At 40.3% G+C, this 20,522-nt stretch overlaps 1 protein-coding gene across 1 annotated transcript in view; it reads right to left on the reverse strand.

Moving 5' to 3' along the window:
* megf10 (multiple EGF-like-domains 10) overlaps positions 1–20,522 on the reverse strand; it is a 64,450-nt gene that overhangs the window by 39,773 nt on the left and 4,155 nt on the right. The window contains exons 2-5 of the mRNA XM_071465392.1: positions 13,179–13,314; positions 11,171–11,272; positions 8,763–8,863; positions 6,705–6,797 (exon numbers count right to left, since the gene is read on the reverse strand). Of these exons, the coding sequence (XP_071321493.1) occupies positions 6,705–6,797; positions 8,763–8,863; positions 11,171–11,272; positions 13,179–13,297 (415 nt within the window). The 5' untranslated portion in view covers positions 13,298–13,314. The remainder of the gene's footprint in view (positions 1–6,704; positions 6,798–8,762; positions 8,864–11,170; positions 11,273–13,178; positions 13,315–20,522) is intronic.

Genomic DNA, 20,522 nt, shown 5'->3' on the forward strand with positions numbered 1-20,522 from the left:
TCATGTTTTCATTAGTGTGTTTTCATTAGCTAACCTTTAAAGTGAGAGTTCAGGTAATTTGACGTTGGGGTGTGTGAGGTACTTATCTATAGTTAATGTATTATCTACAGTAGATCCAGGTCAGCTCCCAGTTTAAAGAAGCAGCAGGAGCACCAGCTGAGAGGCTGAGTGACACAACCCCACGTCAAATAACCTGAACTATCACTTCAGTATCTACATAGGGAGCTGGTCCTCCTCCACAGAGCTCGCCATGTTGCTCTGCCATGTTCTACAGTAGCCCAGAACGGACAAACCAAACAAGCTCTAGAGGGGGCCTTTCATGTTTTTACATTACCTGAAGGCCACCGTAGGTTCTCTTACATGCATGGAAAGGGAGATGCCACTAAATTCAGGAATAAATCAAGAAAATGTCTTGTATCAAATTATTGGGGCTAACTGGGTTAAAAAAAATTATTGCTTTCTTTCCCTTTCTATTCCCCATTTTAAGAATTTAAATAACAGTATTGTTTATTGATGTCATAAACTGACACATTTTACAACCTTTTACTGCCTTTTTCGCCTGATGAAAACCAGAAAGCTGAAACCTTTCAGGGAATATAGTGTGGTTGGTGTATTGGAGTAATTTAGATGGTCATATGTTGAATTAAATCACAAAAAACTGTGATGTTAGGATCAATAGCAGGTCACAAAAAAGCATTACAAAGTTAAGTACTGTAAGGACAGACTCTGTAAGATATACAGTAAATGATGTTATTCAGTATATTCTCACAGCTGAACTTGAGGCCTCCTGAGCATCTTGTGCTGTTATCATGTGTACTAAATCACCCGCTCCAGTGCCCCAGGTCATTCCCTACCACACAGTTTTATCCTCCTATTATTCCTGCTTACCAGTGAACACAACCTAACCCCATTTCCTATTCTCATCTCCAGAATTGATCCTCACATATATTGCTTAAACCCAGTGATCTGTAAAACACAGTTAATGCATTGCAGCCTTAGTCTGAAATTAAAGACATGTTACTGAGGGGGGTGGTGAATGAACAGTGGCTGGATTCTGTAAGTGACTGAGTCATTGCTGCTTTTTCAAAGAAACACATGTACACACAAACACTAAATCAACTACAATTAGTTAACAATTAGAGCACTGTCAAGTTACTGAATATTGATATCTTCTTTAATCCTAAAGCAACAAATATTCATCCTAATGTCCAAAATACTTCCAAACTATTACAAGATTTCAGGTTTTGTGCCATTGAACCTGTTCTTTCATGGCTGAATGAGAACATTTCCCACAATTCTCACCCAATCACGAACATCACATGGACTGACTGGGCTGACTACTTTCTAAGAGACACACACCAGTAGTTACTGAGGAGGAAGAGATCACAATAAAGAGGCACTAAGTGAGAAAACATGAGGATGTATTGCTCTGATTTTGGGTCAACAAATGAGAACCTAGTTTAGTTAGAAAAAACCGATTCAGTAATTAGGCCCAATGTGGAAGTTTAAAAGACTCAATATTCAGCCGAATGAGACCTTAAAGGAGCTATTTGTAAGTTTTGCTAATGCTACATAGCCAGTGTTAGCATTAACAACTGTTCACTTACCAGTCTTGCTGAGAGCCATTGTTGCATTTACAAGACAAGAAGTTATAATACGCTCTCTGAGCAGCTAGGGAAGACTGGCAGCTACACCAGAAAGTGACAAGACGGTCCAGACCGGGGCTAGGTGGTTAGCATGCTAACTTCAGTGGAAAAAAAAAAGTGATAGGAATAGAAGTAAAACAAGAGTTAACATTAGTGTTTCTTCCCAGCGCTCAAACATTTCTTGGTGAGTAAAGGAATATATATGATGCTGAACTGGCAATGTTTCTTCTAGACTGATAATTAAACATTAATGCTGTTGACAGCTGTTGCCTATATAAGTCTGGTGATATTCTATATTTTTCTTATCATCAACAAATCCCATATGCAGAACCAAACCAAACTAAAGTATCCCACTATCAAGCATTTTGTGTGTATCTGGTGCTTGACGTATCATATTCCTCTGTGTCACAGGGCTGTGTTGCTGTTCAAACACTTTCAAAGACACATCAATGAGCCTCACAGCTGCACTGGGTGACATGTTACTATATTACCATGAACACACAAACTGTACTTTATTTTGACTAGATCCCACATCGTGCCGTCATTAATATGCACTACAGCACCAAATGAGAGGCTGACAAATTTTCGGGATTCCTGTGGCTCATGGGTTTTGTGTGGGATTCCTACATGTTGAGAGTCAATTTCAGTATTCATCACATGACTGGGACGGAACAGGAAAAAAACTAGATGGGAGTGGGCGGGTTGGGAATCACAATAACAATAGCTAAGTCTTTATACAAATATGCAGTCTCATATGAACAAACACTATTTTTTGTATTATTTTAGACGTACATGCGAGTTGCTCTGTAGGGTGCAGGCAGCCACCTGACCTGTGCATAACACGTTTAGATGCATTTAGACTCATGGTGCTCAAATCAGATAGGCTACAAATCCGACATTAAAAAACCTTATTTCACCTTTTTCAAACTGACCAGTTTTCTGCCACACACCTGTCTGCGCTGCTGTTACTGAGTGGGAACTACAGGCTTCTCTGAGTGCAGCTGCCTGGCAAGTGTCTACTGACAGCCTGCATGTGAGGCATTCATCTGGAGGATGTCCCCCTCTAGTCTCGGCATGCACATCGGTCACACGCTGTGCCACCCATCATCACAAGTAAACCATCAACATGTGGGAACCACTGGAAAAATAAATGCCATAGTCAACAATGCAATGTCTCCTAAAAAACACAGGAAACAAAAGGATCGGGACGGGACGGGACAGGAGTGAAAATCCAGTCCCTTGTCACCTTTTACACCAAATGTAGATTAATCTGCCTCTGAAAATAGTCCCTGACAAATGCATTATTTTGTCCTGTTTGAGTAATGTTTCATAAAAAACAGGAGTTTTTAGGAAATGACTGTGCCTTTAAAAACAGATAATACATTTACACCACTGTAAATCAAAATGTTATGATTGGTAAGGGAGGGTTCCAGCCCTGAGCTGTGTCTACAGAGCTCTGTGGAGCTGTATAAACAGACAAAACTCTGGGCAGAAAGAGTTTAAAAAGCACTTACTGCTGCTCAGACAGTTTATATTAACATGAGCCCACACTAACAAGATGAGATAGATGAGTGTATCAGTATCTTTATCAACTCATCTGGATCATCACAGCTGGACAGTCAGAGGACACTGTTTATAGAAACTGTTGCAGTCAAACTTCAGCTTTAAAACTGTTCAGACCAACTTTACACAATTTTTCTAATCATTTACTTTTCACAACTTTTATTATTGTGCAATATGTATGAAAGTGCATATTGTATCTTACTGCCAGTACTGTTCATATATCAGTAAATAAGTGAGAAAGAAATAAAACATACCGAGGAAGAAAAGCAAATTCACACTTCTTTCCATGTTTAAGTGTCACATTTCCAAGTCATTCACACTTTCATTAAATTCCTATTGACAAGAGAAACTTTTTTGAACATGAATGCTTGTGTGAGAGCAGACAGACAGACTGGGCTTAGTGGGGCCCAGGAGAGCCCTAGGGCCCGTACACAACAATAAGATTCTTTATTACAGGCTGAAACTGAAGACAGCAGGGGCACACCCTGTGGGCTCCTCATGCCTATCAGCTTATAGGCTTGCATGGAGACAAATTCATAGACTCATAAGCAGAAACAAAAATAACCTCCTGCAGACACTGAGTAGGCACTGTCTGCAAGTCTGATGCAATCAAAACAGCTCATGTTTAACCAGTGGACATTAAAGGCCCCAAACACAAACAAAAAAATCAAACATGTTGATGCAAATTCAGCTCTGGTGCTAACCTGATTAAAACTGGGATATTACTACACTGAGAAATGACTAATACAAGTTCTCAAGAAATTTAGTATTGCACTTCAATGAAGAACAGTCAACATCAGAACAACAGAGGCTGAGATATGTTGACTTTTACCCCCTAGTATGGGTCAAGCACCAAAAACACCAGCTCCTACATTTCCCACAATGCAATGGATAGCATCAATTTGTCAGATCCTCTCTCACGTCTTTCAAACTCCATGTCCAACTGTGATGGCATCACTATGACATCACCATGGGCTATTTTTACTCATCCTCAGCCACAGGACAGACATAATAAAATACAGGCTGAGTAGTATTAACCACGATCAGTAAACTGGCCTTAATGTGTAAAACCTGTTGTGTGGCCCTTTAAAGCTATGAAATCTATGAAATGGGGATTTGAACAAGAGAAAATGAATCTTCAGTAGTGATCTCATGCTGTGCTAGTAGACATAACCTTTATACCTTTACCACCTTTTAATGCATTTGTCTGATCTATTAGATCAAACTTCCTGTCTGTCTGTAACTAATAGCTCAGAGAGAGGCATATTTTATTTCACTGTAAAGAAGCACAGGAACCTCTGGGAAAATTTAGGTTTATTTTACAACCATCAGTCCTGAGAGCACCCATCAGCCTCAGTCACCATTATTAATATTAATATCAATAAGAAGCAAATGTATCACTGAACAAAAAAGTATATTTTTTGGACCATTTTGATGCCATGTTTGTTTTTTCAATTCTTGCATTCTACTATATCTGCACGTGACAATTACTGTATAGTTAAGGTTAGAGAAAGATCGTGGTTATGGCTATGAAAAAGCAAACATTAATTGCAGTGTGGGATGTGATGTGAACTCCAGTCTCACCCATTTATCATTCCACCCTCCTCACCCTTACATTCTCCCACGCTACATGATGCAATACATCCTGCCTTGGTGCTGAAAGTTGGCACTGACCATCAATTGTCCGATATGGACTTTATTTCTTGGTACACTGGGCTGCGAGAAACCATACAGATCTGTGAATAATGGGACCTTTGAAGAAGTATAGTATCACCCAGTAAAAAGCAACAGAAAAACATTTCTTTAACATTTCTTAGTTCTTTTGTGTACACAAAGTGGTTTCAGACTACATTTTTACACATTTCATTGTATAAATGGACAAATTTGCCCTTTTTTTGTTCATAAGTCTACACTCAATAACCTACATTGAAGTGAAAATGTATTAAAAATCAAAAATTTCTTATTTGCAAAAGTATCTGGACCCTTAATTCAAGACTTTGTAGAAGCCCCTTTGGCAGCAGTTACACACAGGTGTGGACAGGTGGACTCCAGTCAGCAGCAAAGGCTCTTCATACTTTTGTAAATGAGAGATTTCAAAAAATTCTAAAGAAGTGTTTCCGCTTCACACCAAAATGAACTCTACAACACAATAAAATGTATACAGAGTGAACCGGTCCGAAAAGTTTTTGAAGTTTGTTTTTGTGTAAATAAATGTGGACATTTTTATAATTCTGAGCCTCCACATGGTTTATATGCATTGACATCATTATGATCAGTAAGTTTTCTGAAACAACCTCAGAGGCAGTGGCCCAGTATAGTTTTGATAACTGTGTTAAACTACATAGAAGACACCACTTACACCATTTACACCACACTACCCATGTTTGAGGATGTATTACATTCACTATTGAAAAAAAATGGACTCTGTTGTCCCATAATGAAAATGAAGGAGCTACATGCAGCTGGCCAAAAGTGACAAATAGCAGCTGATGGGTGACGGCTGCAGAGACTGTGTGTGTGGGTGTCATGGATCATGTTGATGTCTGAATGACGTACAAAAGTGTAAATAAGCTTCTGTGCAGACTAATTCAATTGGAAAGTAATATCCGCCTCAAGTGAGGGTCTGTTGAGCTCAGCCAGACCACAGTGAAGGAAGCACAGACTGACAGCTGCTGCTGGGTTCATGACAACATTCATAACAATTAGACTTTAAAATGTTGATACATCTTCTTAACATGTAGATTTTGTTTCCACAGAAATGTTGTGGAGTTGAAATAGTTAAGTACAAGTGTCTAATATTTGTAGTTAAAGGTACATGTCCATGTGTTTGTGATTATAAAGCAGGTCTAGGTTCTGTATTAATACTGTGAAAGTATCAAAGCCTCAGTCCACAGAGAAATGTACACAGCCTGTATTCAGAAATTGAGCCTTAAAACCAGCTGTCAGGACTTCTGGAACTTTGTGATGTCACAACAAAAGAGACGCTGCCCTCAGCCATGCCCCAAGCCCCGCCCACCTGTACCCACCATCCAACTTTGCAGGATTTGGTTTCTTCAGAAAACAGTCAGCCAATCAGAAGAGAGGTTCAGAGCCTCTCTTCTGATTGGCTGACTGACCTGTTGTTACTAGAGCTCCAGAGAGAAGCCTGAGAGAGGAGATGTAAAACTACACTGAGATGGTTTTTGGTTCATAAATATTCACAAATATTTCTCCTTATGGATATCAACACTTCAAATTAAACCTAGGGAAAGTGTCAAATATGGGACCTTTAAGTACAGTACTTGAGGAAATATCTGTGTAAGTCTGAGGCTAAAGAAAATCAAAGCCAAGAGAACAGAGTGTTCTGCTCCTGTGGTGTTTGGTTGGTGTTGGTGTGGTACAATCAGTAAGACGATACAACAGTCTGTTTTTTTCTCCTGAGTGCTTTCACAGAGAACCAGAGTCACACTCACAAAGACGTGACCGCTCACAGACAGCAACAGCTGGAGGACTTACCGCTGGAGCAGTTGGAGCCCCCCCAGCCTGGTTCACAGTGGCAGGTGTTGGGGGCCATGCAGCGGCCGTGAACACAGCTCTCTGCACAGTGAGCTGGACATGGAGGAGACAGGAAGACAGGCCAGTGATCAGTACAGTCACAGAGTTTAAAAAAGACATCTGCATTAGAATCAGGCATGTAGGGGGAAATAACTTTTGTTTTAACCAAGCTATAGATGCAGCTCTTCAGTCTGACTTGCACTTTAAAATCAAGACTTGAGACTTCCATGTTTAAAGGCTCAACTTAGTCCTTGAAAATTTAGACCAAAATTTGCACTGGATCATTTTGATTAAAAGTCAGTCAAGTTATAAATATGAGTAAAACTTCTCAGAGCTTTGGACAGCTCATAAAATGCTAATAATGCTAATCATGATTTTACAAATGGCTTACTTGCTTAAAGCATTGATTATGTGTCATAAACAAACCCTGACTGTACATGTAAAGTAGTGTACAATAGGTTTATCAGAGCTTTTTCAGTGAAGGAAACCAGGTTTTAGAGAGTGCTGAGACCAAACCACAATAGTACAATGTAAAACCAAAACCCTGAGCTGAGAGAGTGAAAAAACACTAAGAAAGAAGAAGAGGAAGAAGAAGAAAAAGAAGAAGAAGGAAAAGAAGAGGAGGAGGAAGAACAGGGAGAAGAAGAAGAAGGAAAAGAAGAGGAGGAGGAAGAACAGGAAGAAGAAGAAGAAGAAGAAGAGGGGGAAGAAGAACAGGAAGAAGAACAGGAAGAAGAAGAAGAAAAAGAAGAAGAAGAACAGGAAGAAGAAGAAGAAGAAGAAGAAGAAGAAGAAGAACAGGAAGAAGAACAGGAAGAAGAACAGGAAGAAGAAGAAGCTCCATTTGTCACCAACTGATATTTTTTGCATTGTGTTGCTAAACATCTGATGAGTTAAAATCAGACACATTTGTTAACAAGGCTTTTTTTTTCTTTTGTAAATTAACTCTGACTTCATCCAAACAACACATATGACCTTTGACCTCAGTGTGGTTTCTCATGTGGAGGTGCGGTGCTGTGTGGAGTATGAGGTGAGCCTTCATGCTGCAACGCTTTGTTGAGGAGCTGAGTGAGACCGTCACAGCAGCATGTGATAGTCACTCACACAACAGAGCCTTTTCACACCAAAATAAACTCCCCTCTGAACTCCTGCGGCACAACATCACATCCCCCGCCTGCATCAAACTGTGTCTCCACCAAACACAGTCATACTATGACTTTCTTCTACCACCAACCACTGACACTCTGTGTTAACATAATGCTTTCTTTTTACTGTCACTTCTGGGCACCAGTTGTTGTTTTTGCCTCTGTGGCTTCACACCTGTCACTGCCTGCTAGCTACTGAGAGGGAGGGGTCGGGGTCAGGATGGAGGGGGGGCACACAGTAGCCAGTGAGGTCACTGTAATGACAACACATGTAGACACAGGTTGTGTTTTTCTGACTACTGACAGTGATTAAGATGAACCGTGCTTGCCAGTTTTCTCAGTATGTGGAAGCAGTTAATCCACAGCTTGATTCACATCAATTTTCATAATTTTCATACTCATTAAACCACTCAGTGATCTGCACTGAGCATTTGCTTTACTACTCAGCTCATTTATTCCCTTTTTTTCCTTTAATTTGTCCCCAAACTTTTACTTCTGAACAGCAAATCCTCTTTGGATACGCTGTGTATTTATTTCCACAGATGTGATCAGTTCCAGCTGTGGGTGGGTTTCTCAACAAAAATGAGTGTTTCTTCAATTTAGTTACACAGGCATGTTTCTCTGAGGTCTGTTTGAAACAGACTAATGTCAGACCAGGCAAAATGATCTACTCATGCAGAACATTTCATTATAATTCTGGCTTAACATCATCTCACAGTTGACAGACGGTTTCTAGTATTTGCATCAACACCTTTTGTTTCTTTACAATAGTCTTCATCATTTTGGTTGTTCATCTCTATATCAATGAGTGTGTGTGTGTGTGTGTCTGTGTGTGTGTGTGTGTGTGTGTGTGTGTGTGTGTGTGTGTACTCACGAGCACAGATCTCTCCATCCTCGTAGAAGCCTGGGCAGCACTGGGACTTCCTGCGGTACATGGTTTTCTCTCCTCTGCGATATGCGGTCCGATAGCTCACCCTGCACACAGACAGGAAGTGAGCTCACACACGTGATCAGATGTTTACACACACAGTGTTGTTTACTCTGTGTTCATTTCATTGCGTAACATAAAATGAGTTGTGAAAAGTGACGAGTGAACAGTCTGTATGCAGAAACAGGTATCATCAGTCTTTTACTCGGTCCTGATGAAGACCCTGTGAGACCAAAACCAGTCTACGTTATTTAACATAATCCTGCATAATTAAGCAAAACCTTTTACTACACAACACCTTTAAAACCTTGCTCCCCTGCACTGTGCATCAGCCCCTCTCCTTGAAACATATGCAGTGAAAAGCAGCTGCATTACAGCTGATTTCCCCTCAGTTTGGTTCTCTGAGCAAATCCAATGCAACAGGTCAGCCATAAAATTTACCTTTCCAAAGATAATAATCTTAATAATGATCATATTAATTATGTAAACATAATTATGTAATAATCTTCATTAGATACACCTGTAAAATCTAATGCAATCCAATACAACAGCTTGGCCATTAATTCTACCTTAAAACCTTTAATAAGGTTCAGTTTTGATTGACAATTAAAATTATTTAATTAGAAATTAAATTTAAACTGTCAGAGAGAGATTACTTTTTAGCCATGGTTTGCATTGATGTTGAACTGGACTGCATTATACTGAAATGTGTTTCTAATATTTTCCCCTCCCAGTTCACAAACATGAAGAAACTTCCATATTTCAATATAACACAGTCCAATACAAAACCATCACTAACTATGACCTCAGTTATAAACACTGAAGTGAAAACTGACACTATCAATCAGAACCAACCATCATTATCTTTGTGGATGTGTTATAACACATACAGGGAATTTTGAACCAGAGACTTCATATATATATGATGAATGTGTGTGTGAAAAGTCTCAGCCTGGTAATAGACCTGTCCATGGCATCATCCACATATTACCAAAAGCATGCTGTGATAGGGTCTAACTCAGTCAGGTCAACACTGTATAAAAGCCATAACTTAAATGCAAAAGCAACAACACAAATGCAAAAGCCACCACATCAATGCATAAACAACAACGGTAGTGAGCAGCAGTCTGTCTATACTATTGTTTCTGGTTGCCAGGGGACTATTATTGCTAGCAGACAGGTAGAGTATTTTGACTGGGAAAGTTTTCAAAGAAAATCTAATTAAAATAGTCCACCTGTGCTGACCTGACCTCATAGCTGAGTGGTTACAGGGCATAACACATGGGCCCAACTGCTCTGAGTAACAGCTTTGGTTCGATTCCCAGCTGGCTGGACCCTTTGTTGCATGTTGCTCCTCTTCTCTCTGTCCCTGCATTTTCTGTCTTTCTACACTGTCCTGTCAAATAAAAGCATCCAATGCCCCAAAAAATTACTTCAAAAAGAGTAGTTCGCCCATCCACCAGCAAAAATACTCAGGTCCCCCAGCAACCTGCACCAATAGTATAGACGGACTGCTGCTCACTTTCATTTTAGCTTAATTTGTGTTTGTGTTGTTTCTTTTGCATTTGTGTTGTTGTTTTTGTATTGGTGTTAAGGCTTTTGCATTGTGGTGGCCCATCTGGGCCACCATAGGTTCTCACCCCCTGCAACCCCCGGCCTGGATAAGTAGGTACAGGTGATGAACGGACGTTTGGATGGAAATTTCAGGATATTTCAAAAATTCATTTCCATAAAAATACATTTAAAAAGCAGCAGTTATTGGCTGTTCATGAAATAACTTAGAACAGTATTTATTTGTTCTGAATGCATTTCAAGGGATTTATATAAGAAGCTGTATGAATATCATGCTACTGGTCTCTTGGCCTTTAACGACACTGCCGCTGGAAGTGTTTGTCGTGACTAAAATATAAACTACTGTATAAGCCACATTGGTATGGCCTGAAAACTCTGGGAAAAATCAGTTGTGATAACATTTTTTGTTTGAAAACTGTTATTTTCTAAGTTAACAGTAAACAATCTGCTTTTATTTTTGTTTGTCCTCACTGTGTGGTCATGTTGTAAGTGTAGACTGATTTATTACCATGCCACAATGACATAAGCTTGACAAAAATACAGGAACATAAATCTTCACTGTGATGGATTTTCTGACTCAAGCGGGTTTTAAGCCTGGGAGGTGGTGAAAACCCTGTGGTATGGTTTGGAAAATGGTTGACAGATGAGGGAGGCATGCTGGTACAGTACATAGGATAAAGCAGGCAGAAACATTGATATGGTCTTTTAACAAACCACCACTCTCTTCACATGTACACACACATGTTCTCGTCGGCATCAGGCCTCGGGGATGGGGTCCTTACCTGTGTCTGGTGCACTTGAACCAGTTCAGGATGTCGGTGCAGCTGGTGTAATAAACCTGATCAAACGGATGGGCGTACGACTCCTGCACTGTCACTGAGTAACTGAAACCACAGGAAGAGGGAGAGGAAAGAGGGATCAGATACAAGAAGCAGGATCAGTGTGTGCTTGTGTGTGTGTGCATGTGCAGGGGTTTCATGCACAACATCTTACCATTCATGTTTATCCCACAGGACTCCTGTTAGCTGACACACACTTCTGCCCTGCCTCCACTGACCACTTGGCCATTTGAATCAGGGGAATCATTAAGTTGCTTGTGCATGTGTGTGTGTGATTGTGTGTGTGTGTGTGTGTGTATGTGTAGATATCAGCGGCCTTTAGTCTTTGAAATATGTAACATGTAACATCTTCACAGAGTTAGTCTGTATCTTAGTATTTAGTCTGGCAAAAAATATTCAGTTTAAAAATGAAATGAAACACAGAGAAGAAGCAAACACACTGAATAAAAAGGTTGTTTGTTATTATGAATTGTTTGGTGTCACTGATTTCAATTTCACACCTGGTACGAGTAAAACTGGTAAAGCTATACTTTACATGTTTGTAAATTCTGAATAAATCCTTATAATTTCCAATTTAAAAAAATCCTGGAAATAACTATATGATTTGGTTCTAATTAAAGTGGAAACAAGCAATCAATTAGTACATTTCCAGTTAAGTAAATAGCCAGCTGAACATACAAAAATGTGAAATTTGTCTGCAGGCAAGCCTACATTCAGAGAACAAAGAGAGAATTAAGTTCCCAATAATAAATGAATAATGAATGAATATTTAGCTGGTTGTAAACAAAGATTTTCTTCCAGGAACATTCCTATTTTCCCCACAATAAGTGTCTGTTTATGTTTCTTTTCAGTAAACATTCTTGATAAATAGGAAGTTATAAACCCATAAAATAAGGTATTACCATTTACTTAAATTTTGAGCCCTGAGTGCACTTTGAGGAAAGAAGAAATATCTCAATATCATATATTTGTATTGTATATATATTTTTTCGCAGCCTTCCTGTCCTGACTTATGCAGGGATTCACCACAAGGGGCTTTGACAGAGTGTTGTTTAAAGGAGCTATTTGTAAGTGTTGCTCTTGCTTCCTAGCCAGAGTTAGTATTATTAGCTGTTACTTACGAGTCTAGAAGAATTCAGTGTCAAACTTAATGCCTTTACTCTCCAGAGTTGGAGAGTAATGCTCTTGTTTTGCTTCTATCACTTTTTTTCATCTACGGAAGTTAGCATGCTAACCAGCATGTCTCGTCACTTTCTGATACCGAGTCACTGCAGAGTCCAGTCCACCCTGAAGGCCGTGTTATAACCTTTTGTCTTGTAAGCGCAACGATGGCTGAAGCTCTTGGTAAGTTAACAGCTGTTAAAGCTAACGTTGGTTTTTCACAATAGCAAAACTTACAATTAGCTCCTCTGAGGTACAAAGGTCCAGTTGAAACAGAGTAACAGATTAAGGTGTTTCAAGGCTCATCAGATGCCAAAACACTGCACAATTGTTTATGATAATTAATTTCATAAATTAATTTAAGATTTAACAACTCTGGAAATTTTTCAGGCTATTGTACAGTATTTATCTTTGAGTTGATGGTGAGGTAAACAGCAGAAATACAGCATTCATGTCAGAAATGTGCCCCGTGTATGTCTGTATCTTACTGAATGACTTCACGTTGTGTTGCAGGAAAATTTGGGCCTGGTTGAACTTTTTTGCCAGAACCCCCTGCATCGGCACCCCTACTATGCTGATGGACTGGTTCCATTAAAATTAATGAGAGGGTTGTGTCGGTCTGAATGTGGCCTGTGGTTCCTCATATGGTTTGATCTCCTTTTTGCATGTTTTGTCTGTAGAATAAGTTACCATGGCAACTGTAATCTGTGGGAAAATGAACTGTCTCTGTTGTACAGGCCTCTGAGGTCAAAGACCTTTAAACTTAAATGATAGCAGCATTGTGTCTGACCTCTCCCAGTGGCTGCAGACGTTGGGATCCTCCAGGTTGAGGGAGGATGTGATGCAAGGCAGGAAACAGAAAGTCACAGCCAGAAGAAGTGTCCTGTGGCAGTGCAGTAACAGAGCCATCTCAGTCAGAGCTGCACCTTCAGATAGGAAAGGGTGAGGAGAGGACACAAGTTAACTGTCTGTACTTGAAGGTTTCAATCCAACAAACTAATTGAAAAAAAGAAATTCAAATAATAAAGCTCTTCAGTAGAGTGATTAAACAACCATAAATTTAATTATTTATAAGTTGAGACAATGTCACTATTTTGCAGTGTCAGTTTTTAGTCAAGAGCAACAAGTTCCAAGTCGTCCATGAAGACTCTCAGTCATCCAGGGCGAGGTTCTAGATAATTGAAGACCTCTCATCAAAGAGGCCTCTTCAGTTCTGACTGACTGGTGGGGAGACCCAGGTATTTAACCTCTGTGGGGGCATTATCACATTCAAATAAAATTTATCATATTCTAAAGCAAAATCATCAGGTTGCCTTAGTTTGTTTTTATCCAGTCTTTGCCATGGATGTGATCTTATACATATACATATATATGTATATATATATATATATATATATATATATATATATATATATATATATATATATATATATGTGTGTTGACTAACTATCTACGCAGTTAGTTGTGGTTGGGCAGAGTGGATGTAGATTTTAGCAATGAGTTTGGTTTGAACCAGAGCTGTAGCAACAACAGCCGTGAGTCTCTCAAGCACTAAATTTCTCTCAAGATTATGTGACTATAAACAACATAACATTTCAGTCAGTCAAATCACATGGAACAGGTTATTACGTAGTGTTAATATTAGATCACTATCCTCTCACCTCATTAACTCCCCACAAAGAAGCTTCAAGCCAAGCACAGCAGCAAGTACAAGGCTGAACAGACCATTAACGGCTTAAGTGCATCACTATAATCAAAAGGGTGCGTTGGATTTATGTTGAGTGAGCAGTGTGATATGCATGTGTGGCAGCCTGACGTTGACTGCCTGAACTAGCTTTGGTTTTTGTTTACCACTTGAAACCTCCTCTGTCACTCAGTGAACTCAGCACATTGCATAAAGAAATTTAAGACGAGCTGATGTAAATAAAAAAAAAAATACAAGTTCAGTCATGTCTCTCAAAGACACCCGCTCCTGTTCTATCTACTGTCTAGACAAATCAGGTTCCTCACAGATTGTTCTCATGCCACACCACTGCCACACTGGGGGTTCTTAGTTCCAGGGTTAATTTATCTGGCCCCATGGAGCCCCATATTTAGCCCCTTTATTTTAAAGGGGCCAAATCTTCCAGTAAGTGGATGTGAAAGTGGTCTCGGATTTTGTCAGTCCAGCTGTATCTAAAATCACCATAACCATGAATCTGTGAACACTGACTGTGCAGCTGATTGTGACTGACTGACATCTCAGAGCTGAAAGTGCATTCAGAGAGGAGCAGGACACAGAAGACCCAATCCTTGTGTGTGTGTGTCCTACACCCCAACCCCTCTGTGTCTTTCCCAGCCATTCAGCAGAACATCCTGAGCATCAGTAATCCTGTCACATCACCTACATCTGAGAGACAGTCAAATAAATCCAGGCTGAGAAAAGTGAACTCAGCAAGAACAGAAAAGCAACTGCTGCGAAGATGACCTCATATACATCAGTGTGTTCACGAATTCAACTTCTTAACAAGGTATTTGTGATGAGTTTTTACATAGTTTGTAGGAGTGACCTCCTTTACTGATGATGGTACATGTGATAAATGTAGTTTATTTCCCATGATAGAGGTGAAGAGGTGAACTCTTACAGATGAATATTGTTCCTGCCAGACGACCCCACTGTCTCTGTGACATATCCACGTGGACGAGGGAACGTCACCTTCAACTTAACCTCTCTAAGACTGAATTTTTGGTCATCCAGGTCAACCAGTACCAGTATCACAATATCAATATCACCTCTTCATCTCTCACCCCAACCAAGGCTGTGAGATACCTCATCATCATGTTAGCCTGAACCTAGCCCTAGATTCTGAATTTGTGAAGCGAACATGTTCATGCTAAAATTAAAAAATAATTTGCCCTTTAACATCAACCCGACCTTTGTCCAAATCCCTGCCAGTTATCTCTGCAATGCCTCACCATAAACATCCACCTAAATTAAGATCTAACCCCAAACATGGAGGACTGCCCTGTGGGAAATACTATCTGAAGATCAAACAGACCTCAACATATGACCTGGTCAAAACACCAGCACTAAACCATTAAAGATGTCAACTTGATTTGAAGCCTTGTATTAGCTTCAGCTAAGCTTTGCTATTGGAGTCAGGCTAAGACATCACTTCACTGTAACTTTGGACAAGAGGAATGACTGCAGTGACCAATAACTCTTTCAGTGTACAGTAAATGTATGTGAGTATTTTGTTAAGAAACAATCCAAAGTTAACATTATAGCTTTATTGGCTAAATCAGAAATGTTAGTATGGTCTTCAGTGATGTGCGTTTATACATCAAAAGAACCAACACCCCATGTACACTGTTAAAAATGATCTCAGACATGGACTTAAAAAGGTGCTAAACTCTAATCCAAAGTGCTGAGTATTAAAGCATCGCTTGATTCTCAGGAGAGATTTTTATTTGTCAGCATGTCCCCAGTCAGTGTGTACGTCTGGTCTTCTTCCTTAATGGTGCAGAAACAGCTGGTGGCTACAGCACATGATATGGCAACTTTATTACTCCAGATGCCTGATGAATCTAAAGGGGGTCAGTAAGGCTAGTCCCGTGTCTCCTGGCTAGCCTCCTTTTGAAAAAGTTGGTTGATGGAGAAGCCTGTAAGATGTCTCCAGTGACTGTATGGCTGCTGACAGTGTGTCTGTGCAGGCGGTTATGGGCCAGCAGGGCCAGTCCTCTCAGGTTTCACTGAGCGAAGAGAGGGCACAGCTGCAGCCACCAACACTGAGACCCTCCCCGCCCCAAGACAACTGCACTGCTACACAAACAAGGGCCATGCTGTGTGTGTGAAAGGGCTCTAGACACACAACCCCTAATGGGGCGGATTAGGCTGGGCTGCATAACTTTGATACACTGTTCCAGGCAGCACAGTATTGACGCCTCTCTGTCCACTCGCAAAGGACTGCCAGGAACCAAGACCTGCTGTCTGAAGTCCCTCCAGGAGCAGACAAAGGCTGTACTCAGGCCATGGACCAATATTTATTTGAAGCTACATGCAGTTTTTGGGGCCTGTTTCCGTAAAAGCAGAAAGCATCCAAACGCAGCTAAAATGAAACATACAGATTTGTGTGATCTGTGCTCAATTTGCCCACTGTCAGTAAAGGCTTTAGTATTTGGTGAGAATCTGTCATAGTGAACCTATTTTCAATAACCTGCTTGGTTCAAACTGCAAGAAAAAAAAACAGGTGCCTCTAGTTTGACAGACATATGGCCAGGCTGTATGTACAAAGTTTTGGCAGCAACATGACTGAAAATGTTGGGCTGATAAAAACACATTGGGTTGGACATTTCTGGACCAGCATGACAGTAGGCTGAGCTCCACTCTGCCTGTGTCCAAACTGCATACTCTGTCTCTATATACTAATAATTACACCCACGTTTACACCATAGTATGTTCACACTGGTAAACACTACAATTGAGTGTGTGGTGATGGTTGGTGGGCACTTTCATCCCATAATGCAGCAGATGGAAAAAAAGTTAAATCCATAGATTAAACGACTCAGACAATAACTGTCAAAACAAAAACAAACCTTAAATCCTCGGAAAATCAAAGTTGCTGTTTGATTGACCTGTGTCGAAGCACATCTTACTGCAAAGCACTACAACTTGTCAGAATGCAAAAGGTTTGCTCAGCTCAAAGTAAAACTAAGCTTCACTAAAAAAACAGCTGAAAAAACAGTTAAGTTTGCTTTGTTTTTTTGTTTTTTTGAACTTTGTTTGAGGACTTCCTCCAGAAAGAGTTGGGCATTTCCCATCGACTCATTAGCTGCACAAAACAAAACAACAGCTGAGACTGATGAAGCTGGCCTACAGCTGACTCTAATGGATGTTAAGCAAGCATGACAAAGTGTAGCTTGGACTGATTATAGTATACAAGTATGACCACATAATGTTGACTCTGATGTGCTGAAATAATCGTCACATTGAGGATGCAACAGAGACACATAAACAGTGGTGGTAAAGAATATAAAACAGCCTCCCTGACCAGAGGAGAGCTGGAGTTTGAAGCTTCCGACACCCATCACAAACAAATTCTCATAATTTCATCATTTTATTTATTAAGAGGGTCATTCATCATTTCCATCAATTGAAATTGTATTTCCACATGGCAAGTTGATTCCATTGTGTCTTCTGATAGATTAAGTTAATTACAAAAAGATGTCATTGTCACTTGTTCTGGCACCAGTGGTGGAAGTAACATATCACATTTACGCTTACTTTTTTGAAGTATTTTAAAAAATCAGTCATTTCAATCTTACCTCAGTATTTTTAACTCAAGTGTTTTTACTTTGCTACACTGAAAAGTTGAAATTGTTACAGAGTAAAAACAAAAGTCACGTGGTGACGTTAGGATTACTCCGTGAGAATGGGACAAATGAAAAGAGCCAAATTAGCAGCGGTAGCAGAGAAGAAGCTGCTGTTTCGATGCACTGCCCAGCGGCAAGTGTCCTACATCTAACATACCTGCTGTGTTGCATGATTAACAGGTGCATGCTAGGTCTGGCTAAATGCTAAAAGCTAAAGCACTGATGGTACACCCTTCAGCTGTGATGTCCATGTTCACTTCTGGTGCTCAACTACTTTCTGCTGTTTGTGATGATCCCTGTCATGGCTGCAGAGCTCAGTGTCTGAAAACTTGGAAGAGGGCAGAGAGACAGAAGCTGAATGGACTGGTTATATTTTGCTTTGAGAATGAATGAGCAGAGAAGTTGGACGAAGAGAAGATTGTGCAGGACTAAGCTGTGCACATGTCTCACAGAGTGATGTTAAGTCTGGTGTGTGCAACAAATGCCACTGCCTTTTTCTGTGTTTGTCAGCTGCAGCCGCTGTGGAGTTTATGTTATTTATAAATCTCTGCCTTGTCTGTGGCTTTATTCTGTTGTTAATTAATTAAGAGATGTTAGGCTATTTGATTTATGTTGCTTAATGTTGCTAGATAAAGTCTATGGAAACCATGCAGCAGCCTCCAGGGCTGAAAAATGAAGCCAACGCTGAAGTGTCAAAAACTGCAGTTCCTCTAATGACCACTAGAGTCTGGCTTCAACAGTGAGTCAGTCCCCATAGACTCCCATGTTAATATGTCCAACTTTACAGCAGAAATAAACATGATTACAGCCTGGTACAAAAATGGTTTTATTCTCTATAGCTAATTTCTTTTTCAACTGTATGTAATGGTGGTGATGGAGTAGTGACGATTCTCTCTGACCAATCAGTGATCTTGTGACCATAACACAAGTGGTCAGCTCTAAGTTCAGGTGTGAAAGCACCCAAGATGCATTGAGGCCACATTTGAGATCCAATCACTCAGAGCACATTCGGAGGTGGTCTGGGCCACATGTGGCCACATTCTTTTAGCAGTGTGAACGAAAATGCTTTGTGTTTTAACCACTGGTGGTCGAGGCCGATAAGGGAGTGAGCAGCATTTCTAAAACTCTCAGTTTCAGGGCTTGAAAACCCCGGAGCAGTGTGAACAGGAGGCAAAAATGTAGCAAAAGAGGTGCATTTTAAAACAGAAATGTAGTGGTCTGGACGTAGCCTGAAAACAACAATGCATCTATGTTTATTTGCATATGAAGCAGGGAAATTAGATCCGATCACAAGTGGTCACTAGAGACACAAGCCAGATGTGAACAGACATACTTAGAGCTCAAACTTCTTTACTTGCTTGGTTTTTAACTTGTGGTCAAATCACTGAAGACCCATGTTATTGCAGGTCTGAACAGAGCCATGGAGGCTCTGACTCCCAGCCACTTTCTGCTCCTCAAACCTCAGCTATTGTTGCCACTTCATCTCTTTCAGAAAGAGGAGTTGTATGTTGGCCAGTATCGTAATATAGTATATGTACAATTAGAAGTGGACCAGAGTCAAGCATAATTAAATTCCTGCACCAAGTAACTGTTGGATCATGGGAAAAGTTATTGGAGAGGACTAAAGATTCAGGGAGTCCTGATGGACACTTCAGGACAAAACTTGTCTTGATTTGACTGACTCAACTTAGGCAGAACAAGCAGAGAAGTTGGATTTAACCACCACCAAACCTCTGTGTATTTACATGTTTACACATTTAGATACTATTATGAAAATAGTCAAATTTACATTGGAAATCTAACATAACTCAAAATTATGATAAACTCAACTGCAATTTGTTAGATTCTAAAAATAAATTTTAAAAATTGCATAAACAGTAAGCACTTACAATAAATGGGACATACAGCACTAAGGCCTGTTTTCATTCTTTGGTGACCTCCATGAAAGACTTCACTCTCCACTTTACTCTCCATTCCTCAAGCCAATAAGGAATTATTTTCCACATGAAGGTGGATTGTCAGATGCCCCTCTTGGACACAATGAATGCTGGACAGGAACAGGACAGAAGGTGTGATGTGGGTCAGAACATGATGTTTCTCTTCACAGCTTCAACTGTTGTCAATTGGGATTCATAGACCAGGAGGGGCCAGAGGAACCATGCAGGACCCCTTGCTAATCCACCCTCTGCATCCAGTCCATTCATCGTGGACCAATGTCTTCCTCATGCTTGGGGTGTCATCAAACCAAGCACTGTTACTGTACTTTCCCTCTTTTTAAGACCAAGCTCAAACTTCTTTGCTTGCTAGGTTTTGAATGTCATTCCTGCCCATGTAACCAGCTTCTTCAGGTCTTCCAGCATCCACCTGTCTTTAATATGTGACCTTGTTGTGTTGTTATTGCCATATAATCTATGACAGTCTTTGGCAGATTTCACTAGAAGGTGCCTTTACACCACGAACTTGGTGACAGAACTTGTGCCAACTGCCACAATGCCGAATTCTATCCTTTGCCACTCAGTTGTGTGGCTGCCAAATGAGAATCTCATATTAAGTCGTCAAAGTAGTAATCCTGATACTCCTGGTATTCCACCTTTTGCACTTCTACAGCCTTGGTTGTCAAATGCTTGCTCCCTTATGTTCTTCTCGTGGCTCTCAGTTCACTTGAGGGTGGCTAGTTGTTTTCTCAGTGGCTCTCTAAGTTCTGCGAGAACTTGCTTTGACTCTTCCCCGGCCTTATGGTATCTTTTTCTGAGCATCCTGAGCATCTATCCTCTGGGCTCTC

This window comes from Trachinotus anak, unplaced genomic scaffold, assembly GCF_046630095.1.
Source record: "Trachinotus anak isolate AG129_WGS33_773 ecotype Australia unplaced genomic scaffold, CSIRO_AGI_Tana_v1 ptg000028l, whole genome shotgun sequence".
NCBI lineage: Eukaryota > Metazoa > Chordata > Actinopteri > Carangiformes > Carangidae > Trachinotus > Trachinotus anak.